At 33.5% G+C, this 17,328-nt stretch overlaps 1 protein-coding gene across 1 annotated transcript; it reads left to right on the plus strand.

Annotated features, from left to right (window-relative positions):
* Window positions 1-1,803: 1,803 nt before the first annotated feature.
* Window positions 1,804-13,856, plus strand: LOC111048925 (M-phase inducer phosphatase). Its single transcript, XM_039427445.1, has 5 exons — window positions 1,804-2,149; window positions 5,250-5,435; window positions 7,206-7,588; window positions 8,589-8,774; window positions 9,883-13,856. The coding sequence occupies exons 1-5, from the start codon at window positions 1,847-1,849 to the stop codon at window positions 10,154-10,156; spliced, it is 1,332 nt and encodes a 443-aa protein (XP_039283379.1). The 5' UTR covers window positions 1,804-1,846; the 3' UTR covers window positions 10,157-13,856.
* Window positions 13,857-17,328: the final 3,472 nt, after the last annotated feature.

Here is a 17,328-nt window from a genome sequence, read left to right on the forward strand (position 1 = left end):
TGTCTTTTTTTTGTAAATTTTACATTTTACTCATTTGATCAACTTCACAAAGTAGATTTATCTATTGCAGAATTTATTATGCAATATTTGGACTCATCGTGGAGTGTTGGATCTTGGTGTGAATGTGAAAGAATGTTTCTTTGGTTGACAGATATCGGTCACGAAGACAATGACTGCAGTAATATAAAACTAGTGTCATTGAGAAATCGAAAAACTAAATAATCTAAACTACTACTTAATGTATTTCATTCTGATCATTTCTGATCAGATTTGATGCCTTAATTTGTGACGCTAATATTTTTATAAACAGTGAGTTCTATATTTTTATATTATGTTGATCGATGGGAAAGTAATTATTATGAAAAGGTTATGAATTGCGTTTTTGAGGTTATGATAACTTCACCTACGGTATCTGAAGCCCTCCAAATAGGTTGGCGCTATTATTGGGTTACCGCCCTTCCGAAGGAGCGCGAAAGTAAACCCCCTTACCAATTTTGAGGTTATGTACTTGTTTACGTTGTTCTCTGACGGTCTGAGTACCCATCTACAGTATATGAGATTGTCTCTTATCGGGTAAACTTAGTGTTCAAAACGAATATTAATTTTATTGCTTTCATATGATTTGAACTTTGGGTACCCTCAGGCTGAACATGTTGTTAGATTTTATCCTCAAATCAAATCTATAAATCTATTGATCTGTTGAAAAAACGACCAATTTTCCCAAACTTCACGTTATCTTTAAGTCTAGTCTTGAATCTAGTCTCATTAAGAATAATCAAGTCTAGATCTCATGTGGGCATAATACTAGAACTACGTGGACTATCGGCTTGAGATAACAGTAAAAGTTGCGACATGAACGCCCTGAACGACACGATCACCATGGAATATCTATTTATGCTATTGTTTCTCTATGATACAACTCATTGAACCATTTCTGACTGACAGTTTTAGTTGATCCACCTCCATTCAATTTCATACCAGATAGCAAATAAAAATTAATCTGCTTGAAGTATTATTACTTACAGTGATGAAATCTTAGTTATAGTTTCATTTGATAACACTTGATAGAAACGTAAACTAACTTGATTAAGTAGGTGTACTTAATTGCTCATTATTAAAAAGGTTCATCATAATTTACAGAATATCTTATCCGATCCATCCGAGCTTGAACTAACAAGTAGTAGATTACCCTTGTCCTTATCTTAACTCAATTGTTATATTTTTTAAGTGACTCTTTTCATTTCATGAAAATACCATTGCAATCGATATTGCTGTAAACGTTTCTGGTTTCAACGGTTGCATCACTCAACACTAAGTACGAATTATAGCTGTGTTGTGATCAATCACATCGACCTTAAGGTGAGTTTTGATTTGTGCCTGAACTGCCGACGTCGACAGGCATTGTTTTCTGAAGACATTCATATTGTCCAAATTTCAAATGTGCTAAAAAAGCTGATCAAATGACTTCTCATTGTTTTGTGTTTTTTAGGCCCATCTAAATTTCATTTCAAACTGGATTTAATCCATATCAAGTCTCGTTCGTTATAATGTGATAAGCTGATTAAATTTCAGTTTAAGCTTTGACTGTGCAAACGGACATTAGAAGGAGAAACGTTACCTCCCCCTTTAAAACATAATTGAATAGAACCTCTAAAGTTCTTTAGACAAGTTGAAATCTAGCCGATCTGAGATCCTCGCCCTGTCGTGGTCGAGGTCGGAATTTATGCACAAATCAAACCCCTTCTATAGCGAGTTTATGCATTGATTAAATCAGAGCTTATAAAGTTTTTATTGTGATGTTTGACTAAGTGGTTTGTTTTGTGAACAGAGTGGGTCGCGCCTGAGAATGCCTTTGGACGACTTCGACCCCAACTCGCAGGACAGCGGCATCAGCTGCGGCAGCGGTAGCGGCAGCGGCAGTGGAAGCTTCGGCGGTTTTGACGACACCTCCAACAGCAAGGGGTTCCGCTTCGCCGAGCCGAGTGGTTTTGCGCCGCGCAAACTGAGCACCTGTGACCTGTCGGCGTCCTCTCCGCGTCGCGGCGCCGGATTCCTGTCGCAGGCATCCAACTCGAGTGGCGCACACTCGCAGTGCTCCATCGAGTCGCTAGACGACAACTTTATCGATCTGTTGCAGAACGATAAGCTGGTCAGTACTTTTACGTTTACTTTTCCAGTTTATCGCATTATAATGGAAATATTGTGTTGCCGGACTCCCCTTGTTTATTTTAAATCGCCTCTATTAGAAGGTCCGTAATATAAATTATATTAGAGTTATTTATTCATGTATGTTACAATATATACTGGCGTATACACCAATTTACATTAATCAATCAAACTCTTTATTCAACCCATACATTAATTATGTACATGAATACGTGATTGAAAATGAAAAATTCATTATAGCGAACTAGTTCTATCAGGTACTTTTCAAGTTTATTTTTAAATCTGTTATCATCCCTTTCATCTCTAATACCACTTGATAGATAACCCATAAATTTTATTCCTATATCAGACAGACTTTGTTTGAATTTTTTCTTCATGTTCCTTAATCAAGAATGTATCCCTGTTTCTAGTGGTTGTAATTATGTAAGTCCCGTTGTCTTGGGAATCTTGATTCATTATTTTTCACATATAGCACTTTGCGGTATATGTAGAGGCTGTGAGTGCACTGTCATAAAGTCCAGATCTTTAAAAAGTATTCTGCATGACTTTTTAATTTATAATTAAATATATAGTTGATATAATTTATCAATTAATAATTGACAGTATTGCTAATTATTCAACGAGTTTTACAAAGCATTGACAATTAATTAATGAGAATAGAAATCGAATGCAAATCGAATAGAATTGAATGATATAATTTTGTGATGTTAACATAAATTGTCAACAAATAATTGGCGACACTCTAGAAAGGATATAAAATAATATCACTCACGACCGGGATTATACAGAGGGATGGAGTAGAAGCCACAGTGAACTGCCAGCTCTCCAAATGAATAGCAACAATTCTTCCCATATTACCAATGCTGGCAGTTGAAATTAAATCGTACTATATGCAGTAATTTAGTTCCTCGTTTATTATTTCGCAAAGTCGTAGTAGAGAATCAGGGCCATCCTCCTTTGTTTAATAAGATTTATATATATATCTTGTTTACCATGATGAATAATCATATCTTTGGATGTAGACCCACATTTCATTACTAACCTGTCCATCAGGCATCCAAAAGATCTAATTGATTGTAAAATGAAACGAATGGATATTACGAATCTTCAAAACTTGTATACCTACATTTTGCACCTCCCTGTTCATTTATTCATTAATAACAAATCATACAGCTATGACTGGGAGAGAGCAGCAGGCTCAGCTCAAGCCTGCTCTTCTCCAGATTGTATTATATCAATAGTATTTATAAATGTTGTATTGACTTTTTGATAAATTATTGTATGCTCATACAAATTTTCAAATGCACAGCATCCTGGCATCTTTTCTTCTAAACTAGCGAACAATCTCCGATCAGCTAGCTACGTTAAAAACAAATAGAGCAGAGTTCAATTACACTACACACAGTTTGCATATAAATTTCTATTAGAAGATAGCTGACCCGGCGAACTTCGTGCTGCCAAAAAGTCAATGTAGAAATCATATTGTAATGGAATATTTAAAGGCGAACAATACAACACAAAACAATATCATTCAATAGAAATTGGTATGAATTTTCGTTCAAGTGATTTTCACAACTTCTCTGAGGTTTAAACCAGGACCTCCTAAATACCAGACCTGAGCATACAAACAACATGGCCGCCATAGTTAGTAGACTAACTTACTGCCATCAGCTAGGTTCCAGCTCCCTCTAATAACTTATTACTGTTCAAAGTCATTTTAATAATTTGGATAAGGTTTAATTTAATTAATTGAATGTAAATAATTTGAAAAATTAAGATTTATTAAAAAAGTAATTATTTGATACTGGACTTTATTTATTCTCATGCACATAGAATTCAAGTGCATTCTCATGCACGTGAATTCACATGCACATTGCTTATAAAATTATCGTTATTTTATTCTAGCTTAAGAATTTAATGTTCTCAATTTTTGCGACTTTGCTTGCTTGGGCAACTGATCATTATCCTTCATGTTGTAGTAATATATTGTTCAGAAATATATTGCCCAATATCTTTACACACGATTTAATTATGTTGTAAGAAGGCTGATTTGGAAAAAATGTAGGGAAGGCACCATCACATAGTATAAAAACCATCTTCACACAAGAACTTGTCTTCTTTAATAATATCTAATGCACTAAAATAATTGATACACACAGCCGAATATTGTTACCTAGTGACTTTATAATCTTTCCTACTTTTACACCTTGTCCACTTTTCCTTAGCTCTTTATCTTTGGGAAAAGTAAATATTGTCACTAAGGGTGTTTTTTATAATATAGTTCGATTTACACCCAGGGACACAACAATTTCTAGGCATGTTCAATAAATTAAAACTGTTCATAGGCCTACTCATTGTAGCAAATGTATCTTTTTCCTGCGAACTCGACAAGATTGTGTAGATTCATTATTATTTGTCAAACTAGTTTTTTATGACTAGACTTTGAAGTCAGATGACACAATTACTGGGTGAATTTTTTGTCACCAGCTGGATTGTTGCTTGTTATTTTCCTCTGCAAATTATTGTTATTCCTTTTATCTAAGATTGTACGGTATATTTTCTGCCACTAATACATTCTCTTTCTTTGCTATTTCTTCTATCCAAGATTGTACAGTGTATTTACTGCCACAAATAAATTCTATTTCTTTGTTATTTCTTCTATCAAAGATTTTACATTGTATTTTCTACCACAAATACATTTTCTTTTGTTATTTTCTCTTAATTATGGGGGAAAATAACAGCTGATAGTTGCAGTTTTAATTTTTCTGCTCAAATTTTTCAAGTTTATTTCAATATTATTGAAACTTTCGGATTGTTTAGTGTTATTTCCGGCTCTTATCAACCCTTCGAAATTCAAAATTCATCAGTCATTATCTCGAATACGTATTCTCTGAGTGTTAATCTTTGGTGAAAACAGAAATTTTAAACTTAACCTCACTTTGGACTATTTATGTGCCAAAATCAAGGAATTGAAGAAGTTTTGGGCAATTGCCTGTTTCTCTTTCCAAATATCGTGTTTGTGACTGTTCTAATAAATAAATAAATAAAAAAAATGTTTAACTGAAATTTTTATGTGGTTTTAGATGGACGATGAAAACGCGCAGCTTCCGTCGGGGTTGAGCAGTCTGCTGACTGATCCCATTCTGCGACATGGTGACGAGAATGCCCGCGCGTCCCCCGCCCTCAGTCCCAACAACTCGCCCTTCACACTCAGGGGCCCAATCAGCTTCCGTCGCTGCCTCTCCGAAAACATCAACAATCTCAACACTGTAAGCTCATGTTGCATTTATAATGACCCGGTCTTTCGACTAAGGAGAATACATAAAAACTGAACGATTTATAGTGCAGTCACTATATACATTGGTGCATATAAATTGCATGCAAAATTATCGTTGAGGTGTCCTTAAGCGCGTCTCTCCACTAGAAAATACTGAAATGAAGTGCATCTAACGGGTGATTCTCATGAAACATAATCTTATGAACTTATGTCATTGTGCGAAATATCAATTTGAAGACTATGTAGTTGGTGATGATGGTTGAAGCTGAAAATTAGGTGTTTTTCACAATACAAGGAGCATTGTTGACAGGTGTACCTGGAAATCTATATATGAGATAGAGCGCTCTACCTGATCTCAGATTGTAGAGCACAAAAATACGCCCAGATTTTGAATTATACATCTAAATGGTAACAATCGGAAGATATTGTTGATCAAAAACTGAAATTCATCAGAATTGATTTTTCCTTCAAATTTAACTCATTTTTGATAAATCATAACTCAGTACTTATTGAAGATAGAGATTTCCGAATGATCTCATTCTATTTAGAATTTTTCAATCTATAAAAAAGGCGAGGGCAAATTTTTCTGTCCGATTACGATATTTGGCAGAAATAGCTGAAAACTGGAAAATGAGCCGAAAATACGAGGTTTTTGGGCCACCCTGTATCTAGCACAAGGAAATTTTCCATGAAGAATATGGTTCTGGACTCCTCTTATGTACCCAAATAATATTAGAAAATCAGAACTACAATCTAAATTGCAAGCACACCCCTCTTTTATGTCTATATTGACTGGAATATTAGCACAACAACAATAGTAAAGTTGTTTCTTTCCTGGTTCATAATTTTGCAAAATTATTCAAAAATGTCCTATTAGTAGAGATTTGAGTAAAATATATTTGTTTTTAATTACATCAAAACTTCTAGTCTACTCGTTAGTTTAGGAGTGAAAATTGGACTTGAAAGTGAAAAATTATTTATCGAAACTTTTATTCATAAAAAATTTGGGAAACAGACAGTTTTGGGCTATGTCTGTTGTCTTCTTCCAATCATATTGTTTTATAATGTAATGATTTGTGATTGTCGACAAATGAAATAGATGAATTATTGATATTAGGTTCAAGTTTGCTTAGGTGCTTGTCCATAAATATCAAACATCTATTATACCTGGACTCGGCCTTGACTCTGATATTTATTTGATTTTAATTGTAATTTTGTTTTACTAGTATATGATGTTTGTGAATATGTTTTGAAATTCCAGTTTTAATACTGTAAAAATCGAAGGCAGATTTCAATAATAATATTTTTTTTAATTGCCAAAATAACTAAAAATTTAGTTAAGCGAGTACTCGCTATTTTATTACTTTATTCAATTATCAATTTATTGAAATTTCACCTTTTAACCTCCAGTTTTATTTTGGCATTAGCGTTAAAGGAATGGTCGCTATTTTTGAAACTGTAAAAATAATCCATTGAACATAATTTATTGTTTAGTTTATGATTAATGAGTTGATCTTCATACATACAAGATTGACATGTTGATGGAAAGATGCATGTGAGTGTTCATATGAGTCCATTAGTTGACTTATTCTGTCATGGTTAACTTGAGACATCACAAAATCTTGCACTTTACCAATGTTTGAGTTTACATAATATATCGTAAGTGCATGAGTATAATAGGAATGCGTTTTTTTCATTGTTGAAATATTGGGTTTATAAATTGAAATATATTTTTAATTGTGTATGGTTTGTGCGATTGTAGAGCGTGGAGGACTTTGTAAAAACGAAACGTCCCCTGTGCAACTCACCGCAGTCGGCCGCCAAACGCATGAAGCCGCTGCAAGACGTTGTCGCCGCCACGGTCACCCATCCAACTGCTGCACCGGTGGTCGAGCACAAGAAGCGCACCCTGCTGGACCATGGATTCGTGAAGCAGCCGCGCAGTCTGCTCGAGGCTAAGATCAACTATGCGCTGTCTCGGTCCAGCGAGGAGGAGTTGATTGGCGACTTCAGCCAGCCCTTCGTTCTGCCACTGGTCAAGGGAAGTCACGAAGACCTCAAGAACATCTCCAGCGACACACTCGCTGATCTTATCAACGGCCGCTATCACGACCAGATCGCAACGTATCAAATCATCGATTGCCGGTTAGTGCTTCTTCTTCATTCCTTTTCTTACTTCTTTTTTCGTATCTTCATGTGTTGGAATGTTTCAATTTCTCAAGTAATGCTCAAATTTAATGCTTCATTGAAGTACCTTCAATTTAATTGTAAACTAAATTGAATGCAAATTAAATAAAACTACTTTGAATCAGAAGTAAATTAAATGAATCTACATTGAATCAAAAGTAAATTAGATGAAACTACATTGAATCAAAAGTAAATTAAATGAAACTACATTGAATCATAAGTTTCAACTACTGAAATACATATTTATTGCTCGGTCAGACAAGTTCCTGTGTCTTTTTATTCCTCTTGATCTGCTCTTTTCAATCCTCTCTATCATTTTATTGTATACATTACTTCTTATTGCCCTTTATATTCTTCAACCTCTCACCTTACTATCATTTTCTAATCCTATGTCTCTTGATATTTTTATTACCTACTTTACTCAAAATATCTGCAACCCTACACAAATATTAACCAATTATTACTACAGTTTTATCATCACACCTACACTAATGCATACTACGTAGTTGATATTCTTATTTTTGTCCACATTCAATAATTTAGCGTAATCTATTGTTTACTTCATCTCTATTTCTTCTTCCTACTCCTTTCATTGCTCTTCTATTTCTATTAGCCTATTCTTTTTTCTCTTTCTCATTCCTCATCCTATGTTTTCTAACCTTTTTGGCATCTTATTTAAATCTGTAAGTTGGTGTAAAGTAATATAATATTTCATAGAAATATAGGTTCATTTGTAAAAATACTAAACTGATTTTAACAAGCTATGACAAGTACTTTGTTTTATAATGATAACAGCAACAAACATTATTAAGTAGATGATCAGTTCAAACTTGAAAATTACCAACCAACTAAAACTGTATATACCTACATTTTCACCCACATTTTGAATAGATTGTGAATGTTGCATTGTGTAGTTTTATGTGTTGCGTTATACTATTGAATGGAAATTGATTGTTAGGTTTCCTTACGAGTTTGACGGCGGCCACATAAAGGGCGCAAGAAATATATATACAAAGGACCAGCTGGAAAAAGAGCTGATCAAATGTAAACCTTCGTTCGTCAACTCGAGCTTCAGCGGCTTCAACACCAAACGCCACATCATCATTTTCCATTGCGAGTTCTCCTCAGAACGTGGGCCTACACTGTAAGTCCTACCTACACCTACTCATTCATTTATACAAGATCTTTTCATTGAAGTGATTACATGCCTTTACTAGGGCGGAGTTATGACTTCAGGTCCTCTCTGCTACACAACACTTGAAACTTGATCCTCAACTTATCCTCAACATCCTTTAAATAAATAAGCCTAAATAATATATCAATAAAAATAGTCAGAATTATCTATTATTGTTCCTCCAAACGACAGAATACTAAAGTACAACTTTTTGCCTCAAGAAATAAGTGGTCACTTTGCGCCCTAGCAATTAGAAATAACTCCATTTAAGGCTGTTCGCTACACCTTTTTATTTTTATTCAAATTGAATAATCTTTTTCAATATAATTGTTAAGATCATTATAAGAGTGAGAAAAAGTGGCAACTGAAATTTTTAAGTGGTCTAATAAGCGAGTTATGGGTTGTTGAAGTGCTAACTTTCCAGATTCCGTTCTCTTTCCAAATCATAAACGGTTTCGACTATATTATTAGAACTTTTCTTGAAAATTCAAAAAATGTATCTTCCCAAACTAAAACATTTTATTCCCCATATGTTCATAAATAAAAAGTAACTTTTTTTGTAAATTCGATAACTTGTTTATTTTGGCATTAATTGCAAAAAACGAATATTAAAACAAAGCCAATGATATACTGAATGTATTGGAAAAACGCCAATGAAAAATTAGAAACCGTTTATGATCTGGAAAGAAAACAAAGTTTAGCACTTCAACAACCCATAACTCGCTTATTAGACCACTTGAAAATTTCAGTTGCCACTTTTTCTCACTCTTATAATGATCTTAACAATAAAGCGGTCTTAGCATAAAGCGGTACTAAAGTACAACTTTTTGCCTCAAGAAATAAAGTGGTCATTTTACGCCCTAGCAATTAGAAATAGCTCAATTTTAATAGCAACTTTGTTGATCTGTCTAAGGTCAAATTATAATTTGTTTATAATTGTATGTTATAATCTTGCGCACAGTAGTTTATATGGACTATGATACATTTTAGTATAGCAATATTGTGATACTACTTTAACTTTATCATATTCAGTATTGAAATGAATTGTGAGATGTTGATGGTGAATGTTGTGTTGTAGATCGCGATTTCTGCGAGCACGTGACCGTGACTGCAACCGCGACAACTACCCAGCATTGAGCTACCCTGAGCTGTACCTGCTGAACGGCGGCTACAAGGCATTCTTCAACACGCACGCCGAGCTGTGCGAGCCGCGCGCCTACCTCAAGATGACCGACCCGCGCCACGAGCGCGATCTGCGCCTCTTCCGCGCCAAGTCCAAGACGTGGAGTGGCGACCAGAAGCACCGCCCCTCCAAACGACCATCCTCCTTAGCACACTACCGACTGCACTGACACCTACTACGCTACTAGATACCTACCTATTCTTCTTCTTCAAGTCTATCTTCATTGTCAACTGTAATGAAATTTGTAAACAGCCAAGGAACGTTCTTCTTCTTCTTTAAATCTTTTTTCATTGTGAACGAGAACGAACTTTGACTATTGAACAAGGAACTTTCTTCTTCGAATCTATTTGCAGAACAAACTTAGTCAATTGAACAAGGAACGATCTTTGAGTCATCTTCATTGTGAACAAGAAGGAGCTTTGTCAATAGTACATAGAGTGGTCTTCGAAATTATATTCGTTGTAAACCGGAACAACTTTGTCACTCGCCCTTTGTTCGCGCTCTTCGTTACTTGCGATTAAAAGAAGGAGCAGTACACATGACTTGGAATTGGATTGAGAAAATTGCTAGATAATTGAAAAAAGAATCAGTGCTTGTGACTTGAAATTCCGTTCGAGCTCAGATTGATTTCTTGCGTACTAGAGGAAGAATCTCACAAATTAAGCTTTCTCTCAAAAATTAGTTGTTCTCTTCGGAAACATGAGTTACAAACGAGCACAAAACATGTCTTCTCCTCAAGGGATATCTTACTATATGTCCTCTTTTCTTCGGAAACGTGAAATTCGCACGAGATCAAAAGTATGTTCATCTCAACGGCCATCTTTCCAAGTTGTGTGTGTTTGAGTAGAGCTACTTTTTATCGCATTGCCTGGAAAATGGATGCGTGAAAATGTAGCTGGTTGTAATAATTATTGTGTCATTTCTCTGTTGTCAGTCAGGATGGGTGATTGTATTTGGACGAATGTGTTCTGGATGATGCAATACGCGGCTACTTGTACATTTTCTTGTATTATTTATTATGTCAGCTAGGATAAGCATTGCAAACTGAGCCAGTGTGCTCTCCAAATTGAATGTGAATGTCATGTTTATGGCATTAAAGTATAATGAATACGAACGTTCGTCAAGATTTCGAATGAATCTAAAAATAGGTGAAGGTAAGTGAATGTCAGTGAAATACTTCGAGTAATGGTGGATATTATTCAAATTTTGCGTTTAAGATGCTGAAAAACTTCTCCCAGTGCATCAAATTTTGCCAACATTTGTGCTGAAACGATGTAGGGATTTTTGTTTTTCGGTTACCTTATTTATTGTGAACTTGAATCCTTTTATAATTCTAAGATCGAATTGATGAATTAATATTTTCAAACTTTATTTTAAAATTTGTTTTGTTACATAATACTAAAATCTTGTTAAATAACTCGTTACAAGAATCAGTTTTCAAGTATCCTGACTTATTTGCACAATGCAATACGCATTACCCCCTTAACGAAACTTCAGGAAACTATATATTAGCTTAATATTAACTAATATTATTTTATTACTGAAATCAGACTAAAAGCAAAAAAATTGTTTCAAATAATGAAAAATTGCAGAATAAAAGAAATAGGACTCATGAACAATATAACTTGACATTCTGTAATATTTATCCAATAATAGATTTTTTGCTGAGATTCCACAACTGTTTGTTCCACTGGAAATTGCTAGGTTGAAAATTGAAAAAATGTATAGACAGAATGGAGGTGAAAATCATGCTTTAATCACTAATAAATAATAATAAACATAACGTATTTGAAAATACCGACCAATGATATACACGAATAATAGAAGTAACTTTTAAGTCAAAGAAAAAGATAGATAACTCAGTCTGTTTTAGAAAACGTATTATTTTAACCAACAATTAATAACTTTAATATTTATATATTATCATGAACAACCTCCATAAAATTATTAAAGAGTTTGAAACTCGTAAACGCTTCATTAATACTTGATTTTTATCCTCAATTTAAACATTGATTAATTATTATTCAGTTATCATTGCATAAAAGTTAATTTACATCACGTTTGTTTTCAAAAAATTCCATTGTAGATTCCATTTATATAAATCTGTATTTCCTCTTAAATTATCTAAAATTTAGATAACCGTTTTATTTAGTTTCTTCATTTTTTATTTGAAATATTATTTTGAAGAGAGGCAAATTATAACCTAGTATTGTACTTGGATATTTTTTTTCTTAATCTTTATTACTCTTCTCTTGATGACTGTGATGAAAACTTATGTTTTAGACATTGTTACTTTGCCTACGATTTCTTTCAAGTTTCCGAAATTATATTTTAATACAGTTTTATAATTCTTAGAATGAAATTTCTCGTGTTTTTTCCAATTAGAAACTTTTTCATCGTTGTAAAAGCCAAGTTCTGGTTCAAGTATTGAAATTAATTCTCTAGTTTTATGCATTTCTGTACAGTTTCAAATTAGTTTTCTGTGAACAAATTTGAACCAGTAATAATTTCTCAAATGTTCTTAACTTGGTTTAACATTTACCGATTTTCTTATTGTTAATTTTAAAAATATCTAGATTTATTACATTTTATATCAGATATCGGTAGTTAGTTAGCATAGGCTACCATCCATCGATTCATTTTCAACCACCTATTTTTCACTTTGTTTCTATTTTTCTTCTTCTACAACTATTTTAATTGTTTGTAATTATTTGAGTAGTATAAAGAATTTTAAACATCTACGATTTTTTAAGGTTTGAAATGTATTATAATTATTTAATCAGAACTAAATCATGATCATTATTAATCTTGATATTATAAATAGCTTTCAATAATTAGACTAAACTAAAAAGCTGTCCGTCAATAGTTTCAAATTCTAGTAGGTTTCTGTTAATAAATTTTCTCATTTTTGTCGTGAAGCATATTTAAAAAATTCCAAAACAAATTCTGTTATAGCATACCATTGAAGTTGATCAAATTGATAGTTGTCTGAATACTATAACGGCATAATTGACTAATTGACTGTAATTGTGTAAAAATTTGTTTTTTGTTCAAGGCCCAGTTGCATAAAAGCCTAATCGTTAAATTTTGATCGTGATTAATTTCACGAGAAACAATCAAAGAAGGCTTTATCGAAAAGAAGGCTTCTCCGATTAGTTTTCGTGTAATTAATCACGATTAAAATTCAACTGGCTATTGTGCAACCGATACCAAGATTTGTATGAATGAGAGAGCATGTCTATTATATAATCAACCGCACAAAAATAGTCCGATGGAAATTGGAATAGATGAGTGCAACGATACCAAATAAAAGTTGATCAATGTTGTCCACAGCTGATATTTATAAATGAGAATAAATAATAATATTTTTATACATCTGACGAATTGGCAACGTATATTTTTGCGGGGGGTTGGGTGAGTTGTAACTCATCTGTTACAATTCCTACCGTACTATTTTCGTGCGGTTGACTATTATAGTTGCGGAGCCAATGATTATTATCAGTGCGATTGTTATGTGAGGGACCGCTATGTTTGTGTGCTTGCGTATGAGTATTCCTGAAAAGACTGTTATTGGAAAATCAACAGTGATCTCAAAAGCTCACAACACTGCATTGATACAATTTATTAAATCATTCTTTTCCAAAATCGATTGTGTTCGTTCACTGAACGAACGCTCTCATCCATATTTTTGTGCAATTCAACAATAGGTAATAATATATTTAAATTTAATAGACTAGATAAATATATAATTTATATACAGAGATTATATTGTAATATTACTAGGACAATTCGAGTTGTCCTACTAATGAAATTATTGTGTTTCAATTTTTTCTATACTTTTCAGTAAATAAATTTTGATAATATAAAAACTTGTTTCATTTCAACTGCATAACCCTACTTGAAATTATTTGTCATGCTTATGTTCTCTTCTGATCCTTTGACTGATATAAAAATTGAGATTCTTTAATCGAATTAATTTTTTTTACAACTAAAGCTACGTTTACACTATGTGGCTGAAGAGCTGCTATATAAAATTTGAGCTACATATAGCTCTGCTAGATATAATTTATGTAGCCCTGCTAAATGTAGCTCTGCTACATGTGAATTTTTGTTTATAGCAGAGCTAGATGTAGCTGCTATGTCCTTGAAGGAAGGCTGCCGCAGCTGTTTAGTGCCTGCTGGGTTTACACCAGATATACTGTACTCATTTGTTGACTGAGTGCTATTAGGTTATTGCGCATTGCGAGAATTTATTTTTGATTTATATTATTGTGCAATGATGGAGAGTGAATTTGACTGGAATAGAGACAAAATTATCGAATGTCTTCTTTTTCTTCTCTGTGCTGCTATTTTGATGCCATTAATTACTTGTAGCAGAGCTACATATAGTTTGGAATAAACCAGTATTCACTGCTCAGTTCCTAGCCAGATGCCGAAGAAGAGGTCCGAAGGTAGTAGTTCTTGCAGCAGCCGCTGCTTTCGCCGAGCTACTGTGATATTTTCAGCAAAGAAAAAAGAAAGAAGATAATGGATAATTTTGTCTCTATTCCAGTCAAATTCACTCTCCATTATTGCACAATAATATATAAATCAAAATAAATGCTCGCAATGCGCAGTAACCTACTAGCACTCTGACAACAAATGAGTACAGTATATATTTGGTGTAAACCCAGCAGGCACTAAACAGCTGCGGCAGCCTTCCTTCAAGGACGGCTGCATATTCTCAGATTCTCTTTGATGTTTACCGAAAATTTTGGATAGCTCATTTTCGGAGAAAATAGGCTTAAAACTCCAGTGTCACTTTTTTGAACTTGTAGCAGAGCTATATAGCTGAGCTACATGTAACTCATCAGCTCCATCTGTAGCTCTGCTACATAGTGTAAACCTAGCATAAGAGTGGCTTCTCGCATCCCCTCCGCCATCGCCCCTTATCTCTCCAGTCCTCCTCTCGCAAACCTTGTGCGCTGACACATCAACATAATTTACAACTTATCAATATTATTTTCTATAATTGTGTAGCGAAAAATATCGTACGTTACTTGGCCGAATATATCTTTCAGGGCTCGCATGAAATTCCTGTCTTGGCTTTGATACAGTTTTCTATTTTTTGATCAAATTTAAGTTCAATAATGATACATTATTTTGAACCGCTTTGACGAGCTGAGAAGAATGAGCTGTAGTACGAGGAGATCTGATCATTCTGACAAGTTATATGTGTTTTAAGTGTTGATCTTTGACGTATCCTAATGCGTGCCTCCCCCCCCCCCACTAGGCAATACTGAAATTAAGTGTATCTAATGGGTGATTCTCATAGAACATAACCCTCGTAAGATGATTACAGCCGAAATATGTTTTTTTGTTAGGCCTTGAGAAGGTATTATAATGAAAAATTTGTATTATGGCTGTAGGACCTGATTTTCTATTTTTGGGTGTAATCCTCCCCCCTCTACGAAATTTCCTAAGGAATTTAGTTCAGAATTAATTGTTCTTTGACGTGATGTGTGGTTTTTTATCATTATACTAGAAAAATATCTAAGTTGTATAACCCTTGTTTGAAGAACCCTTAAAAAATACCCCTTTTTCGAAAATTCTTAGCTCAAGAACCAAAAAAGATAGAGTCCTGCGAGACCACTCAATTTATTGGAAATTCTATGATCTTTAGTTTTGTAAAGAAAGCTTTTCTCGAAAAACTCAAGGTTTCTGGAGATATATAAATGAAGCCATCGGTGAAGATAAAAAGGATAGTTGCAAAATTGGAGTTGACGCCGATACTTTAAATGATTTCTTCACAAATGTTGGATCAAGGCAAGCCCAAAAGGTTAGGAATAATCTCTCAAGCTTCAATAACAATGATATTGATATCACACCTGTTTTAAAGTCTTTTTTCATAAAACCCACAAATTTTAATGAGGTTGAATCTACAATGAAGGAACTAAAAATTAATTCAACCCCAGGAATTGATAATATTAGTAATTCAATCCTTAAAAAAATAGCCCACATAATTTCTATGAACTCCATTCAAATTGCAACCTTGACCCCTACTCCTGTACTTGTCCTATCATTAGTAAAGTTGAAAATTGTAAATATCTAGGTATCTCTATCGATGAGAACCTGAAATGGGATATCCATATTAAATTCATTTGCAGAAGGATGAAATACCTCTCTTACAAATTTTGGGGGGGGTGTTATAATTCCCATTTGGAAGAACTGTTCATAATGCACAAATTAATAATTAAATCTATTTTGAATAAACCCATATTTTTCCCGACTGACCTTACATTTGATAAATTCAAGGTTTTGACAGACAGTTATATGTTGAAAATGTAATTAAATATTTAATAAAAAATGGAACCAATTTCCCATACACCAACAACGCATTAAATAGACATTACAGCTTGAGACCCACTTCAAATAAGTATTTGATATATAATACTAGTATTGAAACAATTAGACGGCAACTTATTTATCTAAGTACTATAATAATCAATAAAATTCCGGATCATCTTCTCAACAATGCTAAAATTACAAAGAAAATGAAGCAGGAAATCATTAATTGAATAAAAAGCTATTATTTTTTCAATCTTTAAATTATTGTAACCGTTATCTTTATTGTTATTTCACATCCTATCTTCCTTTCCCTCAGCCCTGCCTATCTAACTACCTTCTTTCACTTCCCTATCACACACCCTTCCCTTTCAGTTTTACCTTACCTGCCTATTACATGGGAAACCATAGTTGGCAAGGTATTTTCCCCCTCTTTCTTCCAGCACACATAATTTTAGCAATATTGTCTTTAATGTGTTAATATCATTGTTACTGCTATTGTTTTTTTGTATATTGCATTTTCTCATTGTATTTCTGTGTTGTGAATAAATTGAATTGAAAATTGATGAAGGTCCTTGGTTGTCCTGATGTTGAAAGTCTGTCACTTTTTCTTGATTCACTTTGTAGATGGAATACAGTATTGTTAACACTTTACTATACTGTTCACTAATTTTATTATTTTTCACACTTGTCCCGATATTAGGTGACTGAGTAGAAATATAATTTTGCAAATAAAACTCACGAATTTAATAATATAATAGTTCACCAACTTATTCAATTTGATATGAAGTTACTTTGATGATTGTTCACTTATTTAAGTCCCGATGTTAGGTGACTTTTTTGTAAAGATACAACTTTTTCGTAAGTTCATGAACACTTCATTAACGGTTAAAACCGAAAAACCAAATTATCATTTTTGAAGTGTCCTACCGACTGCACCATTTAAGATTGCGATTAATCAAATAGTCTTTTTAAAAAATGAATTTATTTGTTAACCACATATTACAATAATTTTAT

This window comes from Nilaparvata lugens, chromosome 4, assembly GCF_014356525.2.
Source record: "Nilaparvata lugens isolate BPH chromosome 4, ASM1435652v1, whole genome shotgun sequence".
Taxonomy (NCBI): Eukaryota; Metazoa; Arthropoda; class Insecta; order Hemiptera; family Delphacidae; genus Nilaparvata; species Nilaparvata lugens.